This window comes from Tachyglossus aculeatus, chromosome 20 (assembly GCF_015852505.1).
Source record: "Tachyglossus aculeatus isolate mTacAcu1 chromosome 20, mTacAcu1.pri, whole genome shotgun sequence".
Taxonomy (NCBI): Eukaryota; Metazoa; Chordata; class Mammalia; order Monotremata; family Tachyglossidae; genus Tachyglossus; species Tachyglossus aculeatus.
Genome location: NC_052085.1, coordinates 2,925,051 through 2,939,586, shown reverse-complemented (window position 1 = coordinate 2,939,586; position 14,536 = coordinate 2,925,051). Strand labels below are relative to the sequence as shown.

General features: G+C 41.2%; 1 protein-coding gene across 6 annotated transcripts in view; it reads right to left on the bottom strand.

Moving 5' to 3' along the window:
- PAN3 (poly(A) specific ribonuclease subunit PAN3) overlaps positions 1-14,536 on the bottom strand; it is a 78,282-nt gene that overhangs the window by 52,634 nt on the left and 11,112 nt on the right. For all 6 annotated transcript variants that reach the window (XR_005455210.1, XR_005455209.1, XM_038761828.1 and 3 more), the window contains exons 3-5: positions 12,126-12,192; positions 10,826-10,896; positions 777-938 (exon numbers count right to left, since the gene is read on the bottom strand). Coding sequence is in view for 4 of the 6 variants with exons in the window: in XM_038761828.1 (XP_038617756.1) it covers positions 777-938; positions 10,826-10,896; positions 12,126-12,192 (300 nt within the window). In the remaining 2 variants the exon portion in view is untranslated. The remainder of the gene's footprint in view (positions 1-776; positions 939-10,825; positions 10,897-12,125; positions 12,193-14,536) is intronic.

The following is a 14,536-nucleotide window of genomic DNA, read 5'->3' as shown; positions in this document are numbered from 1 at the left end:
CAGCGCTGAGTCGACTGGCAGCAAAGCTTGGGTTTTGTTTGTTTTATTTTTGGCTCAAAGAAAACAATGCTTAGTATCCTTTTCCCTTTAGGACCACTGAGAAGTCCTTCATTTGATATTTAATAAGCAGAAAACATTTCAAAATGCAGCTACATCACTTTTCTCTCAAACACGAAAACATTTCAAAATGCAGCTACATCACTTTTCTCTCAAACACCATGAAAAACCAGAAACAATTCAATAAAACTGTCAACTCTAACATCCTCAAAATAAAAAATTCAATGTAATTCAATCTTCTACAATACATAGTTTTGTGGACCTCCTAGCTTATCAGAATGAACAAAATATCAGTTGGTGCGGAAACATTCGTACAATGTTGGGAAACTTCCTGATATTTTCAGCTGTCTAGGCAATATGTTCTATTAATACAGTTGCTGCAATGAATATTAAAAGTTAGTGGTAAAAATCTAAGGATTTTCTATTAGTAAATATTATTCACTCAGCATATTAGAAATAGTTCTAATTGGGTTTGAACAAAAATCCAACAAGAAAGAACAGGAACAGACACAGTAGAAAGGCATTACCTACAATGAAAGAGCAAATAATAATAAACTGTCAAACCATTTTGGCTAGTTTTCCCCTAGGCTTTATTTATTGATGAACAATTTGGCCCCAATCCACCCTCCTCTGTCAAACTAACGATTTCCAGAAGCTACATACACAAAAGAGGCAGCCAAGAACAACTTTCAAAAAGCAACTAGAAAAATTAATTTTACCTGTATATTGTTTTCTGTGACTCTGTTCCACCAAACCATATTGATGGGTACTCCTGATTTACACCTGTCAGCCAGGGAGCCAATAGGGTTCTTTGATTTTCGTGTCTTTGATCCCACGGGAACTAGCCTCTCCTCCAGCATCCCCAGTCGATACTTCCTTGGCTACGAAAAAGAAGGAGAAAAACCAGGCCACTCCTAACATCCCTCCGTCTTCGGCTAAGCTGAAATACTAGCATTAGAGGATATCTGGATTGGTGGACTAGGAAACAATTTGCAAGTAAAATTCCTTGAAACCATTTCCTCCCCTTTCGCTTCTCTCCCCCAGCCCCACCCCCACCATCTGCCGATCCTGACCGACGGTCTGCACAACCACACTCCGAAGCGCATCTGAGCTATATTAAGGAAAACTTTGTAAATGAATGTTAGACCTCAACTTTGCACTTAGATTTGGTCGCTAAGACGCAGAATGCAGTAAATGCTGGGTGAAAATTTATCCCATAACATTTACCTATTCTCATCCCATTAAGCAGAAACGGTTCTGGTGAAATAAGCACAAAGTAAAAGTGCAGTAATTTCCAACGTAAAAGTGCAGTAATTTCCAACGTACCGGCTCCTCCACCACTCCTCCTTCAACCACTTTGTTTGGGAGAAGGGAATGTCACATAATTAACAGGTCATGGATTCCGGATAGAAAGTCGGAGCCAAATGAATTTAAGGCCACAGTGAACCAGGCAGTGATATGGTTCTCTAAGTCAGGCAACAAGGTAAAGAGAACTGAACCTCACCTTTTACGAAGGCCCTTAAGAGCGTGATTTGAAGGAAAATTAATTTAAAAGGATTTCAGAGATTACACAGAAAGTAATCCAAACCTTCCATGCTGTTCCACTTAGAAATTTCGCGAGCAAAAATTACTAAACCTACCCCCTCCCTTCGGGGAGAGGGATGGTAATTCAGCCTTTGCATATTTAATCCTGGGATGATTGGTTACCACCACCAAGATCTATAAATATTCTTAATTGTGATAGTGAGGTTTTTACCAACGGCAGTAATGTGGTGATTTTGGGAAAGGTTTTCCTGGAAAGCTGCTTGGGAAGGCGTTCAGCCCTTCGCTTGATTGCAAGTGAGAGGGGTTTGCATTCTCTTAGGTGGTGATATCGGCGAGATGGGTGTTGGGGGCGGGGGGACGAGGGGCAGTTCAGCAGGTCGTACCCTGTTTAGTGTGGGTGAAGCCACCAAGCTTTCGTCAATGATTCAATGCTTATTCTTCCTCCATCCTTAACTTATCTAAGGCCAGGATCTTTATAATGAGGATGCCTTTTCTGCAAAGGTTTCATTTTCCTAGTTCCAGAGCAGAAATACCTTCTCAGTCATAGAGTACAAAACGAGAAAAGAAACCCCTCGTCAGAGTTAGTGGTATCAAGCAGATCCTGCATCTGGTGCCTTTCCAGACAGAAGTGATGCTTTAAGACTCCCTACATTGGCTCTAAAGGACTTCCTGTTAACACAAAGCCTCAGGGATGGATTATAACAAAAATGGAAGTCCTAGTCTGGGCGCTCATCAAGAGAAACAGTCAGCTTAAGGCTAGACTCAGATGACTGGCTTCAAATTTGTTTCATTTAATCACGTCAACCTTGAAACATGGGAGAAAAGGCCTTCAGGAGTGCTATTCTAGTAAAAAGGATTTTTTTCACTAAGGCAGTGTCTGCTAGAATACTCTAAGACCTAAAAAGTACTGAAAAAGTGCTGTCTAGGCCAACTCCTCTTGGCTACTACATTCATTCAATCGTATTTATTGAGCGCTAACTGTGTGCAGAGCACTGTACTAAGAACTTATATATACTATAGCCTGACAGCCAGAAAATGTGCTGCTTTGTGGCAGCTCAGAACAAGATTGAACCAAGGTCTGAAAATGCAGAATCACAAGCAAGCGAAAGAACTAGGACTAACCTGAAGTGGATTCTATATTCCGAAAGGCAACTAATTGAGTTCTTTAAAGGCAGGGACCATGTCTTTTTTTTGTTTTTGTATTCTTCCAAGCACTTAAGTCAGTGGTCTCCCTATAGAGAGCATTTAAATGCTACTGGATAGAGGTAGCTTGGAGTGACCTTACCCCAAAATGACCAAGTAGAAACTTCGGAGTTACAGGCAACAGAGCCCTGCACCAATGTGGGTCAGCTCACAGGTCTTGGGCCTGTAGACAGGCCATCTAAGACAAAGAAAAATCGGGCGATCTCAGATCCCCAGATGGGTCCCCACAGGCTTTCTTTTAGGGGTACGGAGGGCTAGGGGGATGGGGGAGAGAGCTGATGGGGAGAAGTAGGAAGGGCAGCGCTCAGTGCAGAGGCACTGTGCTTCTGGTCACACAAAGTGCAAAGGTTCAGCGGGACAGCCTCCATAATAAGCTACCGTGCAGTGCCCAATTCCAGTCTGCCTGGGTTCACTTCTGGTCCGGCAGTCAGTCGGCTGGCTTCATCCCGCACCTCTTCCAGCCCCAGATAGTCTGAATGTGAATATTACTGAAAATTCCACAATGTTTCATTACAAAAGAACTGTGGGTAGGTTGGCATTTAGGTATCCTAAATGATGTTGAAGGAAATCAAGAATCCCTCAAAATCCCCCACATGAGGACTTGCTGATTATATTTTAAGTTAACTTTTTACTTCACTAAACTCAGTAGAGGTTCTCGCTTTAGAATCAAGGTATGCCAACATTTATTATAACAATAGAGGGATGTTACAAACTATGAGCCTTAGTGTGAGTGTTTCTGGCAATTTGAATAATCCCTAAAAAACACCTCAGTGGAGGAATCTTAAAAAAAAAATTACAATTTTTCTCCCGCATCAATGTCAAACTATGTTTCAACTTTGGTTAAACAATAGCCAATCAATCAGTGGTATTTATTGAGTGTTTACTTGGTGCAGAGCATTGTACTAAGAGCTTGAGAAAGTACAACAGTTGGAAGACATGTTCCCCACCCACAAGAACTTAAGAGTCTACAAGGGGAGACAGACATTAATATACATATATAATGACATATAACGGATAAGTTCATAAGTGCTGTGGGGTGGATATCATGGGCTTAACGATCCAAGTGCAAAGGAAACGTGGAAGGGAGAGGAAGTAGAGGAAAAGAGGGCTTATTCAGAGAAGGACTCTTAGAGGAGATGTGACAAATATATTCTGCTTTAAGGTAATGGTATTTGTTAAGCACTTACTATGTGCCAAACACTGTTCTAAGCACTGGGGTAGATACAAGGTAATCAGGTTGTCCCATGTGGGGCTCACAGTCAATCTCCATTTTAAAGATGAGGTAACTGAGTCACAGAGAAGTCGAGTGACTTGCCTAAAGTCACACAACTTATAAGAGGCAGAGGCGGAATTAGAACCCACAACCTCTAACTCCCAAGCCCATGCTCTTTCCACTAAGACACGGTGCTTCTCTATATACACACACAATGCATATATTATATTCACATGCAAGCACATACATGTAAAATACACACACACACACACACACTTTACAGACTATTTTTTTTAATTGGCTTTCACAGATGGATCAGCAGCAAAATTGGCCACACCAATTACAGCGCCTCTCCCTTCTCACCCCTTTGCCAACTTATTTGTTGACAAACCTCAAAACCATCAGGTGTGAACTCCCCAAACCTCCCCCCTCAGATCTACTCTCTCATCATTCTCAGCCCTTTTTTATGTAATTTTAGTCTCTTACAATCTTCTGCTAGATTGTAAAATCCTTTAGGGCAGGTATCCAGTCTAATGATTCTACTGAATGAATTAATTGTACTTTCCCAAAAGCTGAGTGCAGTGCTCTGCACACTCTGTGTGCTCAATAGTATTACTTGATTACAGAAAAGAACCACATGGTATCTAATTTTTAAGGATTAAAAAAGGAGGAAAAAATAATCTCAAAAAACTGCATTCTGTACTTTTCTGAAATGCCACGAAGTTTTTCTACAATGCTGATCACGAGAAAAGGATTTATTTGCCTGATATTACTTCTTAAGCTTTCAGATGTTTAGCAAAACCAGTTCCAGTGCTAAATATTTGCAAAAAACCAACTCATACTTCTTCACGCAGATGAGATCTCTATTTCCCTACCACCTTTCATTTGGGTAACAAAATTAAATGAGCCTCCCCTGTCCTCCAAAGTAATACGTCATTTTGCAGTCATCTTGAAAAGTAGAAAACTACATAATCACATATTTAGACCTGGACATGAAATTATGCTCTTTTTATCTTCAAGGTGCTGTGAAGTACCAATGAATTCCTTATACGTCAGAACACAGGTCCTCCAGATCAGTGTTCTGAAGCATGATTGATAATAATGAATGTGATAACTTGGCCATACATACTGCCTGCTGCATAATTCTGGGCAAGTCATTTAATTTCTCTGTGCCCCAGTTTCCTCATCTGTAAAAGGAGGATTAAATACTTGTTCTCTCTCTCTCTCTCTCCCCACTGAGACTTTGAACTCTATGTGGGACACAGACTTGATTACCTTGTATCTTTCCCAGTACTCAGTAAAGTGCCTGGCACATACTAAGAGCTTAATTAACCAGTACCACCATTATAATTTATTATTACAGTTTTTAATAACATCATTTTATTCTAAACAAAACTCACTTCTGGATTAAAACTGAGACACCTGATACAAGGTGGCTCTATTCCTTATACAAGGTGGCTCCAGTTCTATTCCTTATCTACAGGAACCACAACCGCCACTTTCAGTGAGTGGTTTTGAACTGGAAACAAACACAGCCCGCTTATGGGCGAGAATACCACGGAGTCAGGGGAATTGAGACATTTCTGTGGGCAGTTCCACATCAGAGAAAGGGACATGAAATTAGCTGGTGCAAATGGAAAGTGATTCGTGACTGGGGACAACCCCGAATCCAATTCACAGGACAGAGAAAGACAGACCAAGACTAGAAGATGAAATTCCATGACATCTTCTACGAAGGGAAAGTGGCCTTGTATAATTCGTATAGAGAAGCAGCGTAGCCTAGTGGATAGAGCATGGGCCTGAGAGTCAGAAGGGCCTGAGTTCTAATCCTGCCTCCGCCACTTGTCTGCAGTGTGAGCTTGGGCAAGTCACTTCACTTCTCTGGGCCTCAGTTCCCTCATCTGTAAAATGAGGAATAAATCTGTGAGCCCCATGTGGGTTATGGATTGTGGTTGTCTGTATCTACCCCAGCGCTTAGTTCTGTGCCTGGCACATAGTAAGCACGTAAATACCATAGGGAAAAAAAAACCACTCGAGAATTATGATAACTTTAGAAAACAAAATATAGCCAGGGCTTTCTTGTCTTCAAGCAAAGGACTGTTTTTAACGCAACTGTAACAACCCTGAATCAATTCAAGCCACTTCTCACCATCAGAGTTGGACCCTGCTAGCTTTTGTCAATTGTTCCCATGTAGTACAACTTCCACATTAAAGAACAAAGTATTCTCAAAGCTCCTGAATCCTGGCCTGGCTACAACCCAAAGCTGACTCCCTCATCTCTGGGCTTTTAATTACACAAGGTTGGTAAAACCTTTTTATATTTTATTTGAGCCTAACATATCCTTGAGGGTCTGTGTTTGCTTCTATAAAAGAACATGTCATGCAAAATGTTTTTAGGCAAGCTCACCTTTTAAGGAGCTTTTACCTACAACTTTGCCCTAAAGCTATACAAAACACTATTTCAGGGAAGCAGTGAGAACGAGAGGAAAGAGCAAGTGCCTGGGAGCCAGAGGACCTGGGTTCTAATCTTGGCTCTACCATTTATCTACTAAGTGTAACCTTAGGCAAGTCACTTAACTTCCCTCATCTGCAAAATAAGGACTCCATACCTGTTCTCACTTCTACTTAGACTGTGAGCCCAAATGAGGCCTGATAATCTTACATCTAACCCAGTGCTTAGTACAGTGCTGGGCACATGGTATGTGCTTAACAAATACCACAATTATTATTAGTATTATTTCACCTTACCAAATGGTTACTATTTAAATGAACGACTGCAGCTTGGTAGCCACAGGTGACTTTTTGGCCACTCATCAGGTCACTCTGGTCATGCCTGGGAGGGTGGCCCATTGGTAACCACCTGCAACTCCCAGTGGACGGAAAACAGAGAAAACACAGCCCATCCAGGCGACTCCGGAGGCACAGTCCGGCCTGGCCTCCCTCTTCCAGGACTAATGTTCCAGGTGTGAAAACACTACAGAGCTGGTCTCACAGACTACTGTGGCCTAGCTCAAATTTCCTGGCAGAATCCATTTCCTTCAAGTCCACACTTAGCCCCAGACTTTAGTTAAAACTCCAGGACAACTCCACAGTGGTTCCCGGTTGCCTGACATGTAGCATAAATACGGTACTTGCAAACCTCATTTTAAGGAACAGCATGCTCTCCCAAGAACGAGTTTGCAGTCTTCTCACTTCCTCCATCCTACCTTGAAAAATCTCCTCCCTTCAAAGCTTGACTTGTAAATATTTCCAGAATTATCTAAAATTATAAAGTGTTCCATCCTTTGGAGACTCTTTCCTTGTTGGCAGGGAACATATAAGAGACACTAAGAGCCAGCAGGGTTCCTGGTTGTTTGGCAGGAATTCCTCCGGCACCCAACCCGGACAAAAAGAGAAGATTCCGCAAAGACCAAAATGAAAAGCGCTTCTATCTTTATGCTAGCAAGCACACTGTCCAACTGTCACTTTGAAGGATGTTTCGGTTCAGCCATCAACTTACAGAAACCCATAAGGCGATGTGCAACTCAAGGGAGGGAACATGACCACCAGGAGGTGGGTTGCCAAAGGAAAAGAATCTCGCAGTTATGCAAACCACCAAACCAAGAACTTTTATACATCGTTCAATCTGGTTGTATGGGCCTCCACAAACTACCACAGCACCTCTGAAAAATTACGATGGTTCCAGCCTCATCACTGACCAAGAAGCAATCCTGCAGAGGTGGAAATAACCTTTCAAAATTCTCCTCCACACATCTCTACTATTGAAGATAACAAAGGTGTTGCAAAAAACATAGAAAACATACCAACAAGCAAAGACGTGGCACTTGTCCCAGCTACTGACAAAGTCACCCCGGCTGTCAAAAGCCATGAAAAACGACAAAAACACCAAGGCCTGATAGCTTCCGCGCTGAGGCCGAGAAACATGGAGGGACACTGCTCAAAACACACAAGCTTTTCCTTAACAAAACAGAGGATACGCCACAGGATCTTAACGGTGCACCATCATCACTATCTTCAAGAAGAAAGGTGAGGTATCAGATTGTGGCAACTAGCAAGGCTACTGGCTACTCTCCGTTGCTGACAAGATCTTAATCCAAGTCCTTATGGAGTTGCTATTGGGGCTTAAAGCTACTGGGACTATAACTGACCATGCTTTTCTGGGCCACACTGTGGGGCAGATGGATCTGACTGCTCATCGGGTACCGGAGGAGTGGAGAAAATTGCACCAAGATCTCTCTACAGCTTTTGTAGACTGCCATCACATGTTCTGGACTCCGACAGGGCCATCACTGCAACATCACTGTCTTGTGTGTCTGATCTACTCCCCATCATCCACAGGGCCAAAGCAGGGATGTGACTGTGAGCCCACTGTTGGGTAGGGACTGTCTCTATATGTTGCCAATTTGTACTTCCCAAGCGCTTAGTACAGTGCTCTGCACATAGTAAGCGCTCAATAAATACGATTGATGATGATGATGATGTGATGGGGGCTCGGTTCTGTTCAGCTTATTCTATGAAGCCACACTACGGGCCGAAACATAAAACCTGACAACAAGCATTAGACTACGCTTCTGTCCCTCTGGGAAATGCTTCCAAGTCCTCAGACTACAAGCATCATCCAGACGCTGGAGATGACTATTCAAGAATTGCAGCATACAGATGACTAGAGGGACAACCTACATAACATGCAAGCAAAGAAAACAACACAGGGACACTCTGCATGTACCCGAAGATCTGCATTGGCACTGCATGCGGAGCTCAACCTCAAAATAGACAAGAAAGAGAAAGTTAAAAAACTAAAATTGAGAAGGCCAGCACACTTTTGGGAGACCGAGTAACAGACTGTGGCCTTAGAACCACAGTCAGTTTCCTGGCATTGATGTTACATTGGTCTCGGTAGAGTCAAAAGGCCTGGAGAGGAGAATGGATGACCGCAGGGTATTCAAACGGCTGCAATGCAGTTGCCTGGAAAGGGTCACCAAAGGAATGGGCGACAGAAGAAATACAGTAAAACAAAGCCTCAGCAGACAATACTGCATCTCAGCTGAAAACTGGGAGGCAACTTCGGTTAGACGGTCCAACCTGAGACGACGAAGAAAGCAGCAGCTGAATCTGAGCAGAAGCTTCAAGATGACCATGGAGCAAAGAACCGAGAGCAAAACTGGCCTCTAGCAAACAAACATGGCACAGAGCAAAGGACAACCTTTGTGTGGGGATGAGTGGGTTTAGAAATGCAGGGTCTTTTCAGCTACATAAATACACAATCTTTCACCGTCAGTGGCGATTTCAAGTAGGAAGAACAAATATACACTCACACACACAGTCTAGGTATCTATCTATTGTAGTAAGTGCAAGCTTCCCCCCTCCGCCCCACCTCCATGAGAAGTTGCTAGGACAGCTCTTTCCTCCTGACAGTCTCAGCAGATCTCTAGTAGAGCAAATTTAAATTTAAAGACATATTATTGGATCAGCCCTCCAGCAGCAATAAAATCTCCAGGACCTAATTCTCAAAATAAACATCTCCTATCTCTCTTAGCATCCAGTTCGACCCCAAGCGCTAATGACTATCCACCACCCTCCAGTCTTCTCCCCATCAAACCCTCCTCCAACCCTGGGATCTGAGCAGATGGAGGAGTAAATTCTAGTAAGCTGCACCTGGAAATCTCAAGCCGAATAGCTAGATCTGCATCAAGTTAGCAAATCTCATAACATTTTCTACTGGCTGTAGGTTTCTTTTCTAGTCAGAAAAAATGTAGGTTACTGTACCAAGATAGCACATCCTCTGGTATTCTCCAAGAGTTTAAGAAAAGGAATAATACAAGTTGCAAGGGTAGGAGTCGAATGGGTCTGAAATGGGATTTCAAAAAGAAGCTTATTATAAGCTTATACAAAGATTTTGAAGTTTACACAGATCCTTAAGGTTAAAGACGTTTCCTTGTTAAAAAATCAAAAGAGATGTATGATTTCAGATAGACTAGTTTTAGCTAAAATTTAATACAACCAAATGAACTAAAACTGTGGTTTCTTGTACACTGAACTGCAATTAGTGTTTTCCTACCTTTATAATTTAATCGGGACAAAATAATTTTGGAGAATTTCAAATCAATCTTCAAAGAGGTGGCACGAAGTCAATAAAAGTGCTTTATGCAGTTTTCAGCTGCTTTAACTATTTTAGATTAAATTGAATGGTCTTAGTTCATGAGAAAAGTTGTTTAAGATGATCAAATTGATTGTTCAAAAGACTTTCTTTCAAGGAAACAAAAAAAAAAACCAACAGATTACTCTGTTACCGTGAAAACTGTAAGACTCAGAATTCCCCTTTTGATATCAGAACCCTAGGACTTTTAAGAACTGGAGCAGGATCTTTGAAACTCAGACAAAATTACCCAACAAAAACAAATGAAGAGATACATTCATGTCTTGCTTAGACTAGGTCACATCTTCTGCATAAAGCTGATCCTTCATGATATAAATTTAAATATTACCCTGAAGGACTTGAAGAGGTAAGAGATAGGCTAAATGGCAGCTAAAAAGCAATCGATGCTCAGTCCTACATTCTATCTGTTCCACACAAAGATGTAAAAAGAAATTCAACACACAGAAAAGATTATGTGGTGGAAGAAAGAGTAAGAGGAGGGGCAAGAAGAAGGATGATGTTCATGAAAAAGCCCACCCCCATTCTGAATGAATGCCGGTGTACATTTCTCTTCGGGGCACTTCAGATTCGACTACCAAGTTTCAAACCCCACCCCTTCTCGGGAAGATTTCAATTCTACCTATCTGGACAGAGATCTAAGAGCCACCTACCTTCCTCCTCTGAGAGATGCTGAGGGCCCCAAAGTCATTAAATAAGGACGAAGCAGGTGAACTTAGAGGATCTGAAAAACAAGGGATAGGAAGGTGTCTATCTTCTGTTTTTAACAGGGCCATTTACATATACCCCAATGTCAATAAAGTTTGGTTTGACAGTTTGGAAAAGCTGTACCTTAAAATGTCTCTCTGGGGATGACTTACTGCAAACTTAAAAGTTTCTCAATTTAGAACATAAAACTATGCAAACATTTGGGAAAATACGGTATGTCAAGAACATTTTAGTTTTATGGTTTGTGTAGAACACTCAAGTGTTACCAACAGATATCATAGCCATTCAAATGAAAAGCTAATAGTAAAGGTCTAGGGGAGCTGATGGAAAGAGAAGGCAAGATGACGACAGCTTCTCTGTAAGGTTATCGTACATACTTTCCAATTAAAGTGTCATATGATTTCAGATCTTATTCATCTCAATTTCTGCACAGACTTCCTCAATATTTAGAACTCCATACCTTTCCTGAAGGCATCTACTTTAGCTCCTTTTGGAGCCCACCAAAAATATAGTATTCCTGCCAGAAGGTCAGGAGAGAATACTGCAGGGAATGATACATGCTCGCTCCCAATCCCTGGGAACTCCTCACCCAGAATGCCCGAACCATCAGAATCCCAGGAAGGCCAAAGGCTGGATGCCACAAAACTCACAAAACAGGAATTCATTAGATTGATGCAAACTTCTACCTTTCTGGGGACAGACGCTTCAGAAAATTGCAACCTTAGTCTCCATTTCTCATATTGTTGAGTTACTTTTAGAAATGTTAAATTATTAATACAAAGAAAAAAACACTCATGACTAAGAAAAAAAGGAGAGAAAATGAGAGGCACTGTGAGTTTATATTTCAAGTAAAGGCACTTATTTTTAAAGTTTAAGTATGACTCAATTTCACAAGACCTTGATACCACTAATTCTTGGTAGAAACGAAAAGTAAAACTTAAGCCAGGTACCTGGGATCTGATAAAATATCCCAGAGTTAATTAGGTTATTCTCACTTAATTTACTCAGTATTTAGAGTTCATTCCAATTTGCACAGGAAAAAAATGGCACGGTTTGTTAAGATTTAGGGATTTAGAAAGAATCATTGACTTTCTATAGCAAACAACAACGAAGTGAACTTTTAACACGTGTCTGCTTCACTAACGACACTCCTAAAGTTACTTCACTCACCGATGACCGTCCTTCCAAAGAAGTTTAAGTTCCCATCAAATATACATTACTCGAATGTGGGCGTGAGGTTCTTACCATGGCTTGCATATGACTTGGCACTGTCATTAAGAAGGCTTGGGGAACTGCTGCTATTAGTCATCCTCTAGAAAGCAAGAGTATAAAGAGGGCATGTATCAGGCAAAGATGATAGGGACTAGGAGATGAGGAATGAAGAGACTGATATAAAGGAATACCATAAATCACAATTTAAGTAAAACGAAAAATCCTGTTGGAGTTGGAGATTTTGGCACGCTTATTCGTGTATTTGCAGCTGCAAACTATTCTGCATGAATACATTGCTTTTCACGTGCAAAGAATACTGTGCTCAGCATCACGTTGAAACATGTTAACTACAAAAGAACCCCGTCTGTGCTTGCACATACTATTGCAACAGTGAGAAAAACACTAATAAACACTGCTTCATAGAAGCTCTCCAAGAAAGCATCAAATACGTCTCCTAGTATAAACTGTCAGATTTCAACCTTGGCAATATGGAACGCTTTTAAAATATTTTCAGATTACCCACATTAAAAAAAATTGTTTTAACTCCTGTAATGATTTGATAAATCATGAAGGACACTACCACCAAGGTTCTTTATTTTTTGCAAGCCATGACATCCATCTCCAACAACATCGCATAAAAACTCAAATCAGACTGCTTTGTTGTTTTTTGTCTGGTTTTTTTTTTAAAGTCAGATACTATTTCTTCTCAGTCACTTGAGAAGAGGGGGAGAACAAAGCCGTAAGATTTTTCTGAAAACTCGTTAAGTTATGGCATCTGAAATATCCCCTAAACATCTTTTGTTTCTAGTCTAGGGTTGCCAGTTTTCTTCCTTTAAAATCAGGATATTTCCCAACTGGGTTTCCATAAATTAAATTTAGGTGGAAGGAGAGGCACTGTAGCCTCCCAGAAAGAGCATGAGCCTGGGAGTAAAAGGATTTGGATTCTAAACCTGGCTCTACTACCTGCCTGACTGTATGACCTTGGGCAAGTCATTTAACTATGCCTCAGTTTTCTCATCTATTAAAGTAGGGTTCAACACTTATTTTCCCGTTTAGATTGTGAGTCCCATGTGAGACAGGGACTGTGTCCAAAATGATGATCTTGTATCTCTACCCTGGACTTACTACAGTCCTTGACACATGGCAAGCACTTAAGACCACAATTTGTATTACTACTATTACTAATAATAATAATAATGAGAAGCCTTACTTCAACTCTGAAATCAATCTTCTACCTTTAGAAGCAGAAGACATGAAATCAGCATTTTTGTGACAACTGCATCACAGAATATGCTAGGTTACAAGACAAGCCTGAGACTGTCAATGAGCATGGCATGGCTGTTCATACTGATGTTGGAAAGGACAGTGCGTTTTAAAAAGCAAAGGTTACTCTTCTGCAACAGCTGCTCCCTGAACACATGCAGCACACCACCTCTTAAAATTCTTCCTTTTTTTTAAAATAAATAAAAAGGGAATTTAATAAGCGCTTACTATGCGCCAGGCACTATACTAAGTTCTGTGGTAATTACATGGTCATAGTCCATGTCCCACATGGGGCTCACATTCTTAATCCCTATTTTACAGCTGAGGTAACTGAGGCACAGAGAAGCGAAGTGACTTGCACAAGGCCACACAACAGACAAGCGGCGGGACCAGCAATAGAATCCAGGGCCTTTGATTCCCAGGTCTGTGTTCCTTCCACTAGGCCATACTGCTTCTCACATTTAAGATAACATTAGGTAAACACACTAATTCAGCAGAGCTCCACAAAGTACTGAGAGCACCAGAGGGAAACAGTTCAATTAACTAACGTAAAAGCCTTAATACACACCAGATTCCAACAACATCCTTGACTTTAATGACTATATCCTACACATACTGAGTTTTCTGGGGGGGTTTAATGGCATTTAAGGCCTTTCTCTGCATCACAGCCCTATGCTACATGGTGATCACCAGATCAGGGTTCAGAATCGAAGAACAAGTGAAAGCAGGTTTTTATCCCCATTGTAGAGATAAAGAAACTGAGGCCACCAAGAAGTTAAGTGACTTGCTCAAGGTCACCCAGCAGGTCAGTGGCATAGCCAGAATTAGAACCGGAGTCCTCTCAACCATGCTGCCTCTCAACTGAATGCTTTGCACTGTTCAACCTGTATATTCTTCAAGGTTGGGGGCTGGGGGAGATCAAGTTTTGCTGAATTACAAGTAGTATAAACATTAAACTTGACTTTTCTCTCTATTTTCTCTCTATAGGGTAATGGTTTACAACTAAGCAACTAACCATCTTAGGCTAGTTAGAAACCCTTTTGACCACCTGACCTTTTGGTCTTAAACTCACCCACCCTTCCAAATATGGAACAATTGAGATTTACACAATCCTCAAGACAAACATAGGGTAACTCATATTATTACACTGGTGGGTAGAAATAAAAGAAAACCCAAGAAAA